General features: G+C 47.6%; 11 protein-coding genes across 11 annotated transcripts; 4 read left to right on the top strand and 7 right to left on the bottom strand.

Moving 5' to 3' along the window:
* Positions 1 to 40: 40 nt before the first annotated feature.
* Positions 41 to 1,942, bottom strand: HPODL_02882 (germ cell associated 2 (haspin); the record flags this gene model as incomplete). The annotated part of the gene is made up of 1 exon (XM_014077207.1): positions 41 to 1,942. One exon carries the CDS (start codon positions 1,940 to 1,942, stop codon positions 41 to 43), a length of 1,902 nt encoding a protein of 633 aa, XP_013932682.1.
* A 205-nt stretch (positions 1,943 to 2,147) lies between these two features.
* HPODL_02881 (Protein byr4) lies at positions 2,148 to 3,596 on the top strand (the record flags this gene model as incomplete). The annotated part of the gene is made up of 1 exon (XM_014077206.1): positions 2,148 to 3,596. The coding sequence occupies one exon, from the start codon at positions 2,148 to 2,150 to the stop codon at positions 3,594 to 3,596; it is 1,449 nt and encodes a 482-aa protein (XP_013932681.1).
* Positions 3,597 to 3,955: 359 nt separating this feature from the next.
* HPODL_02880 (Rhizopuspepsin-2) lies at positions 3,956 to 6,286 on the top strand (the record flags this gene model as incomplete). The annotated part of the gene is made up of 1 exon (XM_014077205.1): positions 3,956 to 6,286. One exon carries the CDS (start codon positions 3,956 to 3,958, stop codon positions 6,284 to 6,286), a length of 2,331 nt encoding a protein of 776 aa, XP_013932680.1.
* A 45-nt stretch (positions 6,287 to 6,331) lies between these two features.
* HPODL_02879 (uncharacterized protein) lies at positions 6,332 to 6,604 on the bottom strand (the record flags this gene model as incomplete). The annotated part of the gene is made up of 1 exon (XM_014077204.1): positions 6,332 to 6,604. The coding sequence occupies one exon, from the start codon at positions 6,602 to 6,604 to the stop codon at positions 6,332 to 6,334; it is 273 nt and encodes a 90-aa protein (XP_013932679.1).
* A 1,110-nt stretch (positions 6,605 to 7,714) lies between these two features.
* Positions 7,715 to 8,395, bottom strand: HPODL_02878 (Mitochondrial peroxiredoxin PRX1; the record flags this gene model as incomplete). The annotated part of the gene is made up of 1 exon (XM_014077203.1): positions 7,715 to 8,395. The coding sequence occupies one exon, from the start codon at positions 8,393 to 8,395 to the stop codon at positions 7,715 to 7,717; it is 681 nt and encodes a 226-aa protein (XP_013932678.1).
* Positions 8,396 to 8,711: 316 nt separating this feature from the next.
* Positions 8,712 to 9,890, bottom strand: HPODL_02877 (Ketol-acid reductoisomerase, mitochondrial; the record flags this gene model as incomplete). The annotated part of the gene is made up of 1 exon (XM_014077202.1): positions 8,712 to 9,890. The coding sequence occupies one exon, from the start codon at positions 9,888 to 9,890 to the stop codon at positions 8,712 to 8,714; it is 1,179 nt and encodes a 392-aa protein (XP_013932677.1).
* Positions 9,891 to 10,042: 152 nt separating this feature from the next.
* On the top strand, positions 10,043 to 10,465 carry HPODL_02876 (uncharacterized protein; the record flags this gene model as incomplete). Its single annotated transcript, XM_014077201.1, has 1 exon — positions 10,043 to 10,465. One exon carries the CDS (start codon positions 10,043 to 10,045, stop codon positions 10,463 to 10,465), a length of 423 nt encoding a protein of 140 aa, XP_013932676.1.
* Positions 10,466 to 10,497: 32 nt separating this feature from the next.
* On the bottom strand, positions 10,498 to 11,613 carry HPODL_02875 (Deoxyhypusine synthase; the record flags this gene model as incomplete). Its single annotated transcript, XM_014077200.1, has 1 exon — positions 10,498 to 11,613. One exon carries the CDS (start codon positions 11,611 to 11,613, stop codon positions 10,498 to 10,500), a length of 1,116 nt encoding a protein of 371 aa, XP_013932675.1.
* Positions 11,614 to 11,719: 106 nt separating this feature from the next.
* HPODL_02874 (Lanosterol 14-alpha-demethylase) lies at positions 11,720 to 13,246 on the bottom strand (the record flags this gene model as incomplete). Its single annotated transcript, XM_014077199.1, has 1 exon — positions 11,720 to 13,246. One exon carries the CDS (start codon positions 13,244 to 13,246, stop codon positions 11,720 to 11,722), a length of 1,527 nt encoding a protein of 508 aa, XP_013932674.1.
* A 299-nt stretch (positions 13,247 to 13,545) lies between these two features.
* Positions 13,546 to 14,637, top strand: HPODL_02873 (uncharacterized protein; the record flags this gene model as incomplete). Its single annotated transcript, XM_014077198.1, has 1 exon — positions 13,546 to 14,637. The coding sequence occupies one exon, from the start codon at positions 13,546 to 13,548 to the stop codon at positions 14,635 to 14,637; it is 1,092 nt and encodes a 363-aa protein (XP_013932673.1).
* Positions 14,638 to 14,731: 94 nt separating this feature from the next.
* Positions 14,732 to 15,469, bottom strand: HPODL_02872 (uncharacterized protein; the record flags this gene model as incomplete). The annotated part of the gene is made up of 1 exon (XM_014077197.1): positions 14,732 to 15,469. The coding sequence occupies one exon, from the start codon at positions 15,467 to 15,469 to the stop codon at positions 14,732 to 14,734; it is 738 nt and encodes a 245-aa protein (XP_013932672.1).
* Between the last annotated feature and the right edge of the window lie 403 nt (positions 15,470 to 15,872).

Genomic DNA, 15,872 nt, shown 5'->3' with positions numbered 1-15,872 from the left:
AATACACCACTAATCCCAAAGCAATGACTTAAATACCAAATTATCTGATCCATTCCAGAATTCCGTCAAGCGACCCAAATTTGCGTTTCTTGCGAGTAGGATCCAACAGTTTGTGAAGCTGAACAAGCTGTTCGTAGTTGTCAGCTTCCTGCGTTAAATTGTTCATGTTTAGATAGCTTGCGGATCTGGTAAGCGGATTCAGTCTCAACGGCTTTAACTTTTTGTGGTGAAGTAATTTGTCCACCACATAGTGGAGCCAGAGTAGGTTGGTAGATGGACTATAAACAGACCAGTCGATATCTGCTTCACTTTGTCCGGAGAGTTGCTGACGCATCATTCTGTAAACATCGAACTGATAGTCGCCCTTGCCTTTGAAAAAGTGAGGAGAATCAAGGCCTGTGAACATAGTTTGTCCACCAATCTTGGCTCTAGATAGGGTGTAATCAATGAGCTTTACTTCGACAGAGCTTTGCTCATCGAGAGTTAATTCAGCTAAAGAGTCCTGAGTGGTGGCAGCGCTGGCGCTGCCAGCAGACCGTTCTTTGATGACGATGTTACCCCAATGCAAATCACGGTGCTCGAATTCATAAGCGTCTTGTCCTCTTTTCAAAATCTCAACAATTCTGACAAAGATTTCTAATGCTTGAGTCCAACTTTTGAGCTCAAAATGTTCTAAATCTTGCCCTCCATACTCCAGACGGATAATGAGGTGAAGCTGATTTTTGGAGTACTCATCTGGCCGTGCGTTGTTGGAGCCGTACTTGTGATTGTACTTATCCCACAGTTGCAATAATTCGGATGGCATTGGGCCTCTCACAACGGTTGCAGATTTCATCTTGATGAAACCCGGCACAGACGACATGGCCATGGTGATACTTTGCTCCTGAATTAACTCTTTCAGTGTTGGCTGATTCAGATCCTCGTCGCCAAACGAAATAACTTTCCAGACGCTTTGAGGATCCCCAGTATGAGAGTCTCTTTCAAGGAAGACCTCACTGTAGGAAGAGTCGGTGAGTTTTTCCAAAACCTTGGCTTTGGATAGCATTTTGTTCATTAACGCGTTGAACGACACAACACGTTGTTGATTGCAAAGCTTCAAAAGTAACTTGTGCTGAAGAGAATCGTACTCTTCAGCACGAATAGCAAAAACTTCTTTGTTTTCACAGCGAGTGCGATTGCTTCCTGTGGACATGAAAGAAGAAATGGAGAGCAAAGACGAAGAGTTCCTGAGTTTGTTTTTAATTTTGTCCCTCGAAGTTTGGTTAGGCACCGGTAAAGAGATGTCAACCGACATTCTGGAATTATTGGCTGTACCACCAATGAACGATTTTCTCAAATTGTTGAGGGTAAGTCTGCGAGAGGAGGAAGAAGAAAGCGTAGGTTCGTCGCGGGACGTAAGCGATCTTAGCGAAATGGAGTGTCTGAGTCTGAAAAAGGACGACTTTTTCTTGAGCTGCGGGGACTCGGGATCATCTTTAGGAATTGTTTGGGTATCAACAATAGTGTTTTCCGCGTTCTCGGCAGCATCTTTACAATCTCCCTTCACAGCACCCGCTATTCTATGAGCTATCGATTTCAAGCTCGAACCAGTGGATCGTGTTGATACCGAGGAGGTGGTGGCAAGTGATAGGGTGGACAACCGATTGTTTTTTTTGTCTTCTCGTTCTGACAACTTGTTTATTGTTGTTTCCGCAAGAGCCCGTTTTCTGTCCGCAGTAGGAGCACCTCTGAGCCGGCTCAATGTGTCTCCACGGTTATCCTGGTATATCTCAAAAGAACGGTTTTCTTGCAGAAGCTCATTTAACGAGAGAGAACCTGATTTGGTTGGAAGTCTGCTGATTCTCTTATGAGAACCGAACGAAGGCACGGTTGGGGCAGGCGACCCAGTAGGGCTTGCGGAGCCTGATAGAACCATGCCATGTCTTTTATTGGACGCTAGCATGTCCACAAATCCGTTTTGTTACACGTCACTGCTCAAATATAAATATATGAGGTTGTTTATTTGTGTATTAGAACAAAATGTACGAATTATTATGAATTATTATGTTGAGCTTGCTATATGCGGAAAGTTGTAAATATTTTGCACCAGCCACTGCGGCACAGCCATCAGTGTTTATTTACTGTTTTTATTTACTTGTAACCAATTCATGGACGACGATTTTCGAACGTCGGTTATACGCAAACCGAGCGCCAAACAACTCCGGCCACAGCTCAGCCAGCATCGGCTGGATGACATGTTTGGCAGATCGCAGCTTTCGACGGTACGTGAAACTGAGTCGGAACACGCGCCTCAAAGATTACTGAAAACCAAAAAATCCAAGCTGCTCGCAAAATACAAAGATGACGACTTTGAAGACGATCAGTGGGAGCAATTTGAGAACATGGACCTTGGCGAGCGGCTGAAGCAAAGAAGAGAACACAAGGACACATTCGCATCGCGCTCTCAAAGCAGCCATTCTATCTCGTCGGGATTCAGCAGCATATCCGCCAACAGCTCTCAGTTCGTGGAGTCTGATACAGAACACAGCGACTATGCTGAAGACTTTGATGATCTGGAGCAGAATCTTAATTTGGCCCAAAAATTGGAGCTTCGTCGCCAACAGGCGGAGAAGTTAGCAGATCTCACGCGACGCGCTTCCAGATTATACCTGGACGATAAACGTACCTATGAAGAAGAGTTCGATGACTTCAAACCATCAGGGCCACAAAACATTCGTCATTTCAAAGTGGTGAGCCCGAAAAAAGTGCGCAACAAGTCCTCAACTCCGATTCTTTCAAACGAATTCGGTCGCCGCTCGCTCCGCAAGTCGTCCTCGACAATGGACATTCCTCGCTCGAGTCTTTCGCGCTCTTTACATCGTACTATGTCAACGATGGACCTGATGCCGATGACGCGCGTTAAGAAATATACATCAGAGTTCGACGAAATTGACGATTTTCCAGAAGACTTGACCATCACTCTATCCGATTACAAAAAGCTGAAACGCAAGAGTCGCGCTCTAGACCTGTCTAAATATGCCGAAAAGGATACCCGTTCTCGTCGCACTCAGTTTGCAGATCCGTCAGTGACTAACAGCACACGATTAACCAAGGAAGGGAAGCTCAAGATGATCCGATCTCTGGGACGCGCCAGGGCTCGTCAAGTCATGGGCGGCATGGTCTACGATCCAGATGAAATGAAGTGGCAGGGAAACGAAGAGGATTTGAGTCTGTTTGAGTCACAGATGTCGAGAAGGCCCGCGCTGTTAAAAAAGTCCTCGATGCCACGAAGTCAGAGTAGCAAGAATTTGCAAGTTGTCGGAAACATGGTATACGACGACGAAAAGCTTCGCTGGGTCAGCATGACAGGCAAGTACGAAGATGACCCTTTTGCAAATTTTGATGATACCATTAAAGATCCACCAAAGAGAAAGAAAGAGCCTAAAAATGCTCCCAAAACAGCCCATACCGAGCACTTCCGCATATCGGACGATCTGTACAGAAGCTGGAAACTTGAACACCAGCGCTGGGCGCGCAAGGTCAGCAACTGGTTTCCTGCTGACAACGAGGGATTTGCTTATTGTTATGAGCTAAAGACATTTTTAAATGATAATTAGATAATAAAGCTATTGATAATCCCAAATAGGAAAAAAATCAGATTTATTGTATCTCGTTGAAAATAATTAGCGACCGGCTAGTGAATGTTTCAAACCGAGAGAGACTGTCTGACAAACTTCAAACGTTGCAGCTCATTGAATGGACGGAATGGGAAGTTTTTTGGAGCCCAATTCCTCCTTGTACCTGGCCAGGTTTCCTTATTTGGCCGAGGAATCGGATCTGACATGAGGTACCAGAACTAACTTGACAAGTTCTAGCTCCGATTCCAATAATAGAATTCGAACCACGAGTTTCAGACTACCTGTCAGAATTATATAAAGACCAAGAAGTCTTGGTTCCTGTGCCATTGACCAGTGCTATGAAATTCGCTCATTTAGTTACTTTTCTGCCTCTTGTGCAGGCACTTCCGCTCTCTAAGCGCGACAGCACCGAACTGACCATTCAGAATCGACTGGGCAACTACTATGAGATTGAAGGTGTTGTAGGGGACTACTTCACCAACCTTTCGTTCGTTATCAACTCTGCTCAAGACGACTCTTGGGTCTGGTCTGACCAATTCAACACTAATTTATCAAACACTTTCATATCCTCGACCGAGGAGTTTTGTTTCCAGGACTTTGTCACTGACATGACTGTGTCAGGAGTCTATGGCTCAGACAAGGTGTTTCTTGACTCCCTGGGAATCGACAGCTTGAAATTTGGAGTCGCCACCACCAACCAGGTCGGCTACAGCGCATCTTTGGGACTCGGCAGCTCGAGCTCTTTTATTGAGGCGCTCTATAATGCTGGCCAAATTTCAAGCAGGATTGTGTCTATTTGGCTGCAGAACAATAGATCTCCTGGTAAGATCAAGTTTGGTGGCACAGACAGTTCTCTTTATTCCGGCAGCTTGACTTATGTTGACCTGATTAGTTACCAGACCGACAAGACAAATGGTAAATATTTTATTTCACTGGACACGATTGAAACCTCATCTGGCTCTAAGCTCGCCAGTGGACAGACCGGCTATATCGACACTGCTTCTGTTCTCTCCTACGTGCCTTCTGAAGTTCTGGGACAAATAACAGACGATCTGCAAGCCAGCGTTGACCAGAACAGTGGTTTGTGGACAGTTGACTGTGGCACAATTGAGACCACTGACTTGAGCTATAAACTCGTTTTTGGCAGCACTGCTATCGAAGTCCAGGCGAATCAGCTATTTTTCCAGGAGTCCGACACCTGTTACCTGACAGTGACAGAGACTCAAATTGACGGCGTTGTTGTGTTGGGCCAGTCGTTCCTTACGAGCATTTACTTGGTGCTTGATCTAGACAAACAACAAGTTGGCTTGGCTCAGGTTGACGTGGACCAGAATGTGGTCACCAGCTGCTCTCTCTGCACTCATTCGAGCACAAGCAGCAGCAGCTCTTTGACTACAACTTCCACCTCTTTGTCAACAAGCAGCACCAGCACGAGCAGCTCTAGCACCCCAAGCTCCAGTTCCAGTTCCAGTTCCAGTTCCAGTTTCAGTTCCCGCACAAGCTCTAGCTCCAGCCACAGCTCTTCAAGCTTCACCAGCTCCACATTTTCGTCTAGCAGCACGCTGACAACAAGCACATCAACAAGCTTCACCTCAAGCAGTGTGGTTCCTGAGACTTCGAGCCCAGTTTCCAGCTCAAGCACCAGCTCAACCACTTCGACCTCATCAACTCCTAGCAGCACGTTTAGCAGTTCCAGCCAGTCCACATCCACTACGCCTCTTTCAACCCCAATAAGCACAAGCAGTTCGTCTATAGCCAGCACATCCAGCTTCAGCTCCAGCTCCTCAACACAGTCTTGCTCCGGATCATTGGTTACCACAACTTATCCCACAAGCATTTCCAGCGGCGACTGGACCACCGTCTCTGTGGTGACCAATTACGTGTGCTTCTTTGCTGTCTCCAGCTTTGAAACTACCACCGAGACCACGTGCACAATCTGCACAAGCACACCGCCAAGCCCTGAGGTTGTCACTGTCTCCAGCCACGAATCGTCTGCAACACCACAGTCGACGCTCACTTCAACGAGCAAGAACACAAGCTCCACCCTAACTATTCCAACCTCATCGACCTCTCCACGGCAGGTGACGACCGCCTCCAGCTCCTCTACTTCCTCCATTTCAAGCTCCTCTACTCCTGAGAGCCACTCAAGTACGCTCGCTTCAACCTGGATCACCACCAGCACTCCAGAAACACCTAGCACCTACGAAACGACCGTGCACACCGGAAACACGGTCACGGAGACACTGAGCTGCAGCACAGAATCAGCCCCAGAAAGCACTACTGTCACTACCTCCTCTCAGACTCCATCACCTTCCACCCTTACTCCTCAAGAGGTGACATCTGTAACACCGGCCACCCAATCCACACAAACCATCACCGAAGACTGTTCCTGCTCTACCTCAGCCTACGTTTCTTCGGGAAGCACTATATTCACAGTTGTTTCTACTTACACCAGCACTTACCCTGCCCTTGTGACTCCTTCTACCAGCAGCTCTGTGCAGTCTGTTAGTAAATCACACGCACCTAGGCTGTCGTCTCTTGCAGACTACTCTTTCGTCAGCTCTTCATCTACTACACCAGCCCAAACCGTCCTGACTTTCGCAGGAGCCGGCGTGCGAAACCAGGTCAGCCTCGCTGCCATCCTCCCTGTGTTGTTTTATATTCTCTAATTCATATCGTTATGCTATATAAATGCAATCTTTAACCTGCCCTAATTAAAAAGTGGTACCGGGATTGGTGTGTCTCACAGTCTTGGCTCTATTCACCACAAATCCTGTCTCTCCTGTTGACTGTTTATTGAAACCGCTCAAATCCTCATCGTCATCGTCGCCGAAATCGCCCCTGTTTTTGTCTCTATTCCAGAATGCCAGCTTCGACAGCCAGCCGCTCTCCATCAGACCCACCATACGGCCGTTGGAGTCAACATAGTAGTCAGTGTTTGGTCTCCGTTTCTTGTAGATGAAGAACAGTGCAAGCAGGAGCAGCAGTAGCAGCGGCACACCAAGTCCAATGACCACTCCAATCACAATTTTTTTGTTCCTCGACGAAAGACCACCAGACGACCGATCTGTGCTAACGTTTACGGAGGACGAGGGGGACGACGAGGCTCTGGCCACTGTGGACGAAGACGACGCAGACGTCGAGGACGACACAGACACTTCCGAGGTTTGAGAAGACGCTGAGGATGTGGAGGAAGCGTCTACAGATGATGAGGTTGACGATGAGGACTTTGTAGTTGACTCAGAACGCGATGTGCTTGTGGAGCTAGATGATGATGTCGAGAGTGAGCTCGATGCGGTAGATGATGGCTGGGTATTGGAAGTCGAGGAATACCGGTCACTGGAAGAAGACTCGTTCTGAGTACTCTGATCGGAGGACGACTGGCCACCGTCTGAGTTCGAAGACCATGAGGAACTCGAAGAAAATGGCGTTGTCGAGGAAGATGCCGACGAGGAGCTTTGCGTGGTCCGGTTGGTTGTTTGACTGTTGGGTGTGTCAGAGGTGTGTGAGCTGGAAGCAGTACTCGAGATCGTCGACGACTGGGAGGTCGATGGCTCGTTGCTTGAGCTATGAGTGCTGCTGGACTCCTCTGATGAGCTAGATAAATGCGTCGTGTGCGATGACGATGAGGACGACGACGACGATGAGTAAGAGAATGACGAAGTTGGGTCATCATCGGAAGTTTCCGAGTATCCTGAATCGGTGGAGCTGCTGTCGCTCCAATCACCGGAACTGCTGGAAGTACTGTTGTTGTCGTCTTTTCTGATCAAGCGGAATTTGACGACCCCTGCATCGGTGGTTCGGTCATCGGATAAGGCAACCAAAGATGGGACTTGTTTATTTAGCAAAATCGGGGTCAGCACAAAAAAGACCAAAGTCACCAGCAAAACGATCCATGCGAGGATGTCTATCACTGACCCCCGTGACGAAGGTGCTTTTGTTTTCATAGGTATAAGTACAGAGGAAAGGGTGCTTGGCTTCTGATCCAAGATCACGGCTAAAATTAGAAAAAAAAACTTATACACGTAATTTCTTTTGAGCTCGTGATTGTAAATAAACTAGAAATATCATTAAATCAAAGCATCATTACTAAATACTTATTTAGACACGTCCAATGGGGTCAATCTCAAGTATGGCTTGATAGTTCTGAATTTAGGGAACAAGGTCTTGGCCTCCTCGTTGGAGACGCTTGGGTGAACAATGACATCGTCACCTGGAACCCAGTTGATAGGAGTAGTGACTCTGTACTTGTCACCGGTTTGCAGGGAGTCAATGACTCTCAGGACCTCAGCAGTGTTTCTACCAGTAGAAGCTGGGTAGGTCAGGATCAATCTGATGGTCTTCTTTGGGTCGATAATGAAGACAGATCTGATGGTGAGTTGGACACCCTTGTCGTCGACATTGGTAGCATCTTGGTAGTCGATCATGTCGTACTTCAGAGCGACCTCTCTCTTAGGGTCGGCAATGATTGGGAAAGTAAGCTTGGAGCCGGTCACCTCGTCGATGTCCTTGATCCAGGCCTTGTGAGAGTCGGTACCGTTAGCAGACAGACCAATGAGCTTCACACCTCTCTTGGCGAACTCTGGCTCCAATTTGGCAAAAGCACCAAGTTCGGTGGTGCAGACTGGGGTGAAGTCGTCTGGGTGAGAGAACAGAACAGCCCAAGAGTCGCCAATGTACTCGTGGAACGAAATTGGACCGTTAGAGGTGTCGGCCGTGAAGTCTGGAGCAATAGATCCGAGTCTGAGGGTTCCGTTGTCTGGCTTTGGAATTGACATTATGAAAAGTTATGGAGAAGAGCAATGGGGCGAGAATGGCTGTTTTATACCATTCTTGCCATTCTCGCCAGATCTTGCAGAATTGTCATATGTCACGTGAAAAGTTAAAAACTTCACCAGGTTTCGGGGAATGGGGAAATTTTACAGCTCGAGTTGCAGTCCAGAAAATTTCATTACCCAAACCGGGAAAGTGGATCAAAAAACTACATTGTTATTTTATCATATTTCGAACTGTTTATTCTTCAAACATGCCGTTCCTATAAAGGAATAAATATCAAAACCCAAGTCCTTCAGGACCAAACCTTCTGTACATAGATTAGTTGTTCTCTGGTCTCAACTTTCTGACCTCTTTTCCGACCTTCCAGATCTCCATGTTTCTGATGGTCTGCAACTCCTCCTCCAATCTCTCTCTGTAGTCAGCTTGAGAGTTGAACTCGAGAGATCTCTTGGTCTCCGAGCCGTCCTTCACAGAAGTGTACAATTTTTGGAAGACTGGCTTCAAAGCGTCCTTGAAGACTGGGTACCAGTCAAGAGCACCTCTTCTAGCAGTGGTGGAGCATGCATCGTACATGTAATCCATACCATACTTTCCAATCAATGGGTACAAGGATTGGGTAGCCTCCTCGACAGTCTCGTTGAAAGCCTCCGATGGAGAGTGGCCGTTCTCTCTCAAGACCTCGTATTGAGCAAGGAACATACCGTGGATACCTCCCATCAAACATCCTCTCTCACCGTACAAGTCAGAGTTGACTTCTCTCTCGAAGGTGGTCTGGTAAACGTAACCAGATCCAATGGCAACAGCCAGAGCAATGGCCTTCTCCTCGGCCTTACCAGTAACGTCGTTCCAGACGGCGTAAGAAGAGTTGATACCTCTGCCCTCCTTAAAGAGCGATCTCACAGTTCTACCAGAACCCTTTGGAGCAGCCAGGATCACGTCGATGTTGGTTGGTGGCACAACGTGGGTCAACTCCTTGAAGACAGGAGAGAATCCGTGGGAGAAGTACAGGGTCTTTCCCTCGGTGAGCAATGGCTTGATGGTAGGCCAGGTCTCGGACTGAGCAGCGTCAGAAAGCAGGTTCATGACGATGGTTCCCTTCTCAATGGCCTCAGTGACGTCGAACAAGTTCTCACCTGGAACCCATCCGTCCTCAATGGCAGCCTTCCAAGAAGCACCATTCTTTCTGACACCAATGATGACGTTCAAACCGTTGTCTCTCAAGTTCAAACCTTGGCCGTAACCTTGGGAACCGTAACCAATCAGAGCAAGAGTGTCGTTCTTGAAGTACTCAAGGAGCTTCTCTCTTGGCCAGTCAGCTCTCTCGTGGACGATCTCCTCGACACCACCAAAGTTGATCTTCTTGATACCTCTGACACCAGAAACTTGGGTTCTGGTCAAGGTTGGTCTGACAGATCTGGTAGCGCTAGAGAGAGCTCTTCTGGATATAGCGGCAGCGGCTCTAGAGCCGGCGGTTCTGGATATTCTGGCAACGTACATATTGATGATGAGTTGGAAAGTATTGATTGAAAAAAGCTGAAAAAAATTTTCCAATTTGTAACATTAGTCACCGGCCCGGTAGCGGGTGGATCAAACAAAAAAAAGTTCAAAGGAGCACCTTTACACCTGTACCCCACTTTTGAATTATCTTCATGTCTGTTTCTTTCGCAAGGACGGTCAAAAACATCTGGCGGAACGGCCTCAAGAGGTCTCTTCGCCAGATCGCTATGATCAATGACACAAAATCTGGAGTTCTTGTTGGCGAGGACGATTTTGGGAATAAGTTTTACGAAACCAAAGACCCCGATGAAATTCATATGAGAACAAGATGGGTTGAGTACAAGAACTTCTGGGACTACGACGTGTCGCACATTGAGCCTGGTTGGCATTACTGGTTGGCATACGGAACAGATACGCCTCCATCGAAACTGAAGCCCGAAGAAAAAGCAATCACCTATTCTCTGAATAAGGTTCACCACTACAACTACACGCAGACCAAAGGAGCCTTTGTGACGTACAACACTGCCAAGCCGAAAATTGCTGAATGGGACGCCAAAGTTACGCAACGAGTCTAGGTTTGTCTATTTATTTATTTATTATAACCGCATTATTCTTTCGCAAAAGTAGCAGCCACAATCAATGGTAACACCAATGAGACATCGGCGAAAACCTTGACGCTCTTGGCATCTGCCTTGATTTTTCCCCAGGACACAGCCTCATCAGGACGAGCACCAGCATCCGAGCCATCGAATTCTTGGCCGGTGTTGATATAGACAGCGTAGTCTGCTCCATTTCTCATTAAGCAAGCGTTGCAAATATGGTGCTTGATCAGACCACCTCCAAGGATCAACATTCCTGCGCGCGAGGCCTCCATGGACAAAGAGTTGATGCGTCTGATATCCTGAACGATATCGATTCTCAGCTGCTTAGGAGAAGCCTTGAAAGTATGGAAGAAAAGCATATCACCAATACTGCCGTCGGTCAGAGCAGGACAGAAGATGGGGATCTGATTTTTATGGGCCCAATACAACACCGAGGACTCGTCGTTGATTTCCTGTCCCAAACGATCAATGACCTTGGATGGTGTCCAGAAAGGGACATCCGCGTCCAGAGCGTTGGCGCCGTTTTTGACAGCAAAAGCTTCCTGCTCCTCCAGCATTTTGTCCAGAACGGGCACAATCCACTCCTCGAACTTGCAATAGTTGTCGTTAGGCACAATCAAGTTTCCAATTCTGTTCATACCGTCATCTCTAAGCTGTTTTCCAGGCAGAGCAAAGTCGCCCATGTAAGTCGGAGCAAGACATTTGATCAAGTCCTCTTCAATTCCTCCAGCTGATGCAACAATGGCGGACACCATCTTGTGCTGGACCAGGAACCGTAGGGTATCTCTGAGACCGGAAGAGATCAAGTTCGAGGTGTACCCCATGAAGATGGTCGTTTTCTGATACCCGTTCTCGTCAAACTCTCCTTTACGCTCATGTTCGGCAAGTTCTGAAATGTGCTTCCCTCTCCAGGTCCTCATTTCGTCAATGATTTCACAAGCCTTGGCCAGAGAAGAGCCCTGGAAGCCCATGGTCTTCATGGAGTCGATGAGGTCCGAGGCGCGGGCGTTGCGACTCTCAGGCTTCGAATAATCAACACCCTTCACTTCTTGAAAGTGCTCGGGGACAGGCACGGACTGCTTCAAAACAGCATCTGTGGCTAGATCAGGGAACCCAGACATACTTTTCAGAGAGATAATTTTTCACAAATTTATTTCGCTGATCCTTACGTAAGTGTCGACTGATAAAGTCGAATTTTTTTTCAATGTCTAGCCTTTGGACACAACTCTACACCACCAGAGCCCTGAATTTGAGAGGCATGTCTCCAGATCTCGGAATCGTTGTATAGATATCTTTCATTTGTGCGTTGGCTTCGTAGTCATACCCATCGACTAGAGACACATCGTGCCTGCTGATCACATTGCTTAGACATAGTTTGATCTCGCACGTGGCAATATGCAGCCCTAGACACATACGGGAGCCAGATCCAAACTGCATCATCTGTCTGTTCATTGCTCTAAGTTTTTGCTCGTCATCAACGAGCCATCTGTCTGGATTGAACACTTCGGGGTGCTCAAAGACGGTTGGGTCGCGGTGCAATGACCATGGCTGCATGACAACGACAGTTCCTTCGGGAATGAATGTCGATGATGTTTCTTTGGAACCTCTCCAGCGGAAGCCCCCTTTAGGAGCTCGACGAGGCTCCTGGCCCGGGATGGCGGCATAAATACGGAACACCTCCTGCGTGAATGCCGATAAATATGGAAGTTCCTCAACGTCGGAATATAGCAGCGACTGGTGATTGGTGCTTGCAAGGTTTCCTCCGTTTAGACCAGCGAGCTCGGCCCTGAGTCTTTCCTGTTTTTTGGGGTCCCGAGCCAGCTCGTAGAAAGCGTAACTAAGGGTTGTACCCGTGGTATTGTGGCCAGCGGCAACGTGGTCGAATATCTCGGACCTTGCTCGACGAGCGTCGAATAGTTTTTCGCCATTCGTCCCCATCAGGACACCAACCAGTGTGTTTGTATTTCCAGGGTCTTTCTCCAAACATTCGCTGAACTGGCTATTAATCCAGTCACAGGCTATTTTGGATGCCTTTCCAACGTACGAAGGAACCACCAAGTCGTACAGCTGTGGTATCTGTGTAGTCCAAAACCACGAAGACGACTGGATCATAAAAGCTTTAATGACTGCTTCTCCTTCCCCAAAAAAATCGTCCAGCAGCGACTTGCACACCTTGTTGCCAAACGAAAAACTAGTGATGGTGTCCATTGCCATGACAGACCACAAATGGAACGTGTTGAGTCGTCTGTCCTGGTTTTGGTCCAGCATTTTAAGGAGAGTGCTCATCACGGCCCTTATTTTTGCCTGAAATGGCTTGGAAACAACATTGGATTTGGAGTAGAGCTTCGCAGACACCTTCCTACTGTCTCTGTGGGTTTTTTTCTCGACAGTGGAAAAAGTGTTGAAAGAGCCGAAATTGGCAAATTGTGTGTAGAAACTGGTCTTATCAAAATTATTGATATAGATATCTTTGAGATAATCGGGGTCAGAGATATCAATCTCTTCGGGGCCAATCCTCACTATGGGTCCATACTTCTTGTGGAGATGGTGAACGTACCTGTTGCGGTTTTCTGACCAGCTGACAAAAAGAATCCAGTATTTAGTCAATGCACATATTTTAGGACCAGGAATTGCCGCTAGCGGGTGGAAATACAGAGGGTAAAGTACAAGTGAGTAGATCGCATAGCTAATCATGGCGGCCTGTATGGCCGTGATCAGCTCTTCGTAGTATTGAGCGACGAACTGTGACAACATAATGAATAATCCAAATTTTGGATTGGCTTTTCGCGATAAGCTGTGCTCCTCTGATAGCGGGGGCGTGAAATTTTAGCGCGTTTGCTCAAAAAGGAAGTGGGCTGGCAATTGCGTACAAAACTGCTGTTGCGATACCAGAAGCTGACTTGCAAGCAAAGTAAGTAGCTGGGCCCTGATGGAGACAAGTTCTAGGTTGGGCTTGCTAGATCAAGCCTATCATCGGCCGAAAGATTGTAAGGACATAAATCGACGCGTCGATTAATATTTCGTGAAATATTTTTTGCGTCTACGCTTCTTACATGTTCAGAACCACGTTACGACAGGTACCTAATTTGACCGTCTTGGGCCTGAATTTCTACCGTGCTTGCGTGCCTACTCTCAGATGGCGTCGAATGATGGCGACTTCCATCCCCTCTGCACGCAAGGTGATTCGCCGTGCCCCTAACGACTCATTATTGAGCCAGTCTTATGCGATTCCTGACGAACGCTCCAAAACTTCCCACCAAGGCCTCCCCTTGCGCCCCTGTGTTGCTGTCACTGCATGCGAGGTTTTCGATTTAGAAAATGTGCGTTCCGTTCTTTCCGAGCACCACATCAAAGCGGAAGAAATTGTGCGCAACGAGGCTGTCCACTATCAAATTGAAGACGCTCCCGTCCGCACAGACGTGTTCGTGTTGCACTCGGGAACGGTGGTCTCGTGGGGAATGCCAGAGCAAGATGTTCTAGATAAAGTCTTGCCCCTTTTGCGGAGCTCCATGAACACCCCCTATGAGATCCAGACAGAAGACCTGGATTACATAGAATATGAGTCAGGGCAGGAGAAAGAGGGCCAAACGTCCACGATAGACCACGAGATCATATGCATCAAGGGCGAGCCGCGCCAAAAAATGTTGGACAAACTAGCATTTTCCTACGGTATATCGAGATCGACCAGGCTTGCAGTGTTGGAGTCGTCACTAGAAAAACATATCCAGCTGACACGAAATACGACGGAAAATTTGTCACAGGGAAAGCAGCTAGGAATCGGTGCGCGGGAAGTGTTACAATCGTCTGGAAAATTGCTGCTGCTACGCGGAAAATTAAATCTGTACTCTGAGTTAGTTGAGACCCCAGATCTGTACTGGACAGAGCCAAACTTGGAAAAAATTTACAACCACGTTTCTAGAATCCTGGATGTGAATACGCGGATCAGCATTCTCAACAGGAAGCTGGATTATTGCTCTGACGAAGCACGAGCTCTGCTTGACATCCTAACTACCCGGAAAGGCACGAGGCTAGAATGGATTGTGATTTATCTTATTATGATCGAGGTCTTGTTTGAAATGCACCACTTCTACGAAAGGTATGAGGAACATCAAAAAGAAAAGGAACCGCCTGTAAATAGTTTATAAATCTCTATAAAAAAATATCTATGACGTCATATGACGTAGGGAAGCAAGTTTCTTTTTTTTTCCGATGGGACGGTTGCAGGAGGACAAGGACAGCTCAGTTCTTCCTGTCAATAACCTCGAGCTCCAATTCGATAACCCTGTCCTTGAAGGACTTGACTTTCACTTTGGAAAGATCCTGAATGACGTAGTTGGCGCCGTTCTCGTACAGCTTTTCTGCGTCAAATGTAGAAGCAATACCAACCACGGTAGCACCAGACGCTAGACCTGCTTTAATACCTGCAGGAGCATCCTCAAACACAACAACCTTCTCGATTGGGTATCCCAGTCTTTCGCTCAGCAGCCGGGCGCCCCTTTTGTAACCTTCGGGATCAGGCTTTCCGACACTCACATCCTCAGCGACGATGAAAATGTCGGGCTTCTCAACACCGGCCTCATGCAAAACGTTCTGGAAGTGGCCATGTGCCAAGACTGAAGAGCCACTAGTGACAATGCAGAATGGTTTACCAGGGAGCTTGTGCAGCTCCTTGAAAAGATCGCCTGCTCCCTTGATCGGGTAGTTCAGTTTTCCGTAGGTCACGGACACAAGTCTGTCAAAGTCATAAGCGCCGTCAATTAGAGCCTGCTCGTTCTCAAACTTGTCCGAAAGGTACTTTCTGAAGACATCACTCACTCTCACCCCGTGAGCCTTGTGGAAGAAGTCTCCATCCTCGTTCAGGTGAGGGTAGGTGGCCAAAAGATCGGCCCAGGACTTTTCGATGGCCTCCGTGGAGTCCACGATGGTACCGTCGAGGTCGAATTCGAGAGCGTTGACACGTAACAACTGACTTGACATTATTGAAGAAGATCAAGATTTTTATCCCACGATCTGCAGCCCTTAAATAGATCTGTGGGGGCTCATAACCTTTTAAGCTAGTTTCACCTTGCAGAAAAACAAACGTTGGGAATTTGAAAGGAGCAAGAGCAGAAAGAACTCGAATATGTTTTCCTCTAGAAGACTTTCGAGGCCTGCTCAGCAGCCCCCGGCGGCCCCAACGTCGGGAGCACTGGCTGCAGCTACGGTGATTGGTAAGGCTCTGAAAGAGAACGACCACAAACCGGGCCCTTTGAATCTACCTAAGCAACCACAAAGAAACTCTCAGGCACATCGGGCTGCAAGTCTCTTGGGTACCACGCGCGCCTCTAGTATCACTTCGAACACTAGCAGGCCGATTGTACGGTCAGGCAGTCTTAGAAAC

The sequence above is a fragment of the Ogataea parapolymorpha genome, chromosome VII (genome assembly GCF_000187245.1).
Source record: "Ogataea parapolymorpha DL-1 chromosome VII, whole genome shotgun sequence".
NCBI classification, from domain to species: domain Eukaryota; kingdom Fungi; phylum Ascomycota; class Pichiomycetes; order Pichiales; family Pichiaceae; genus Ogataea; species Ogataea parapolymorpha.
This window is presented reverse-complemented; position numbering and strand designations above follow the sequence as displayed.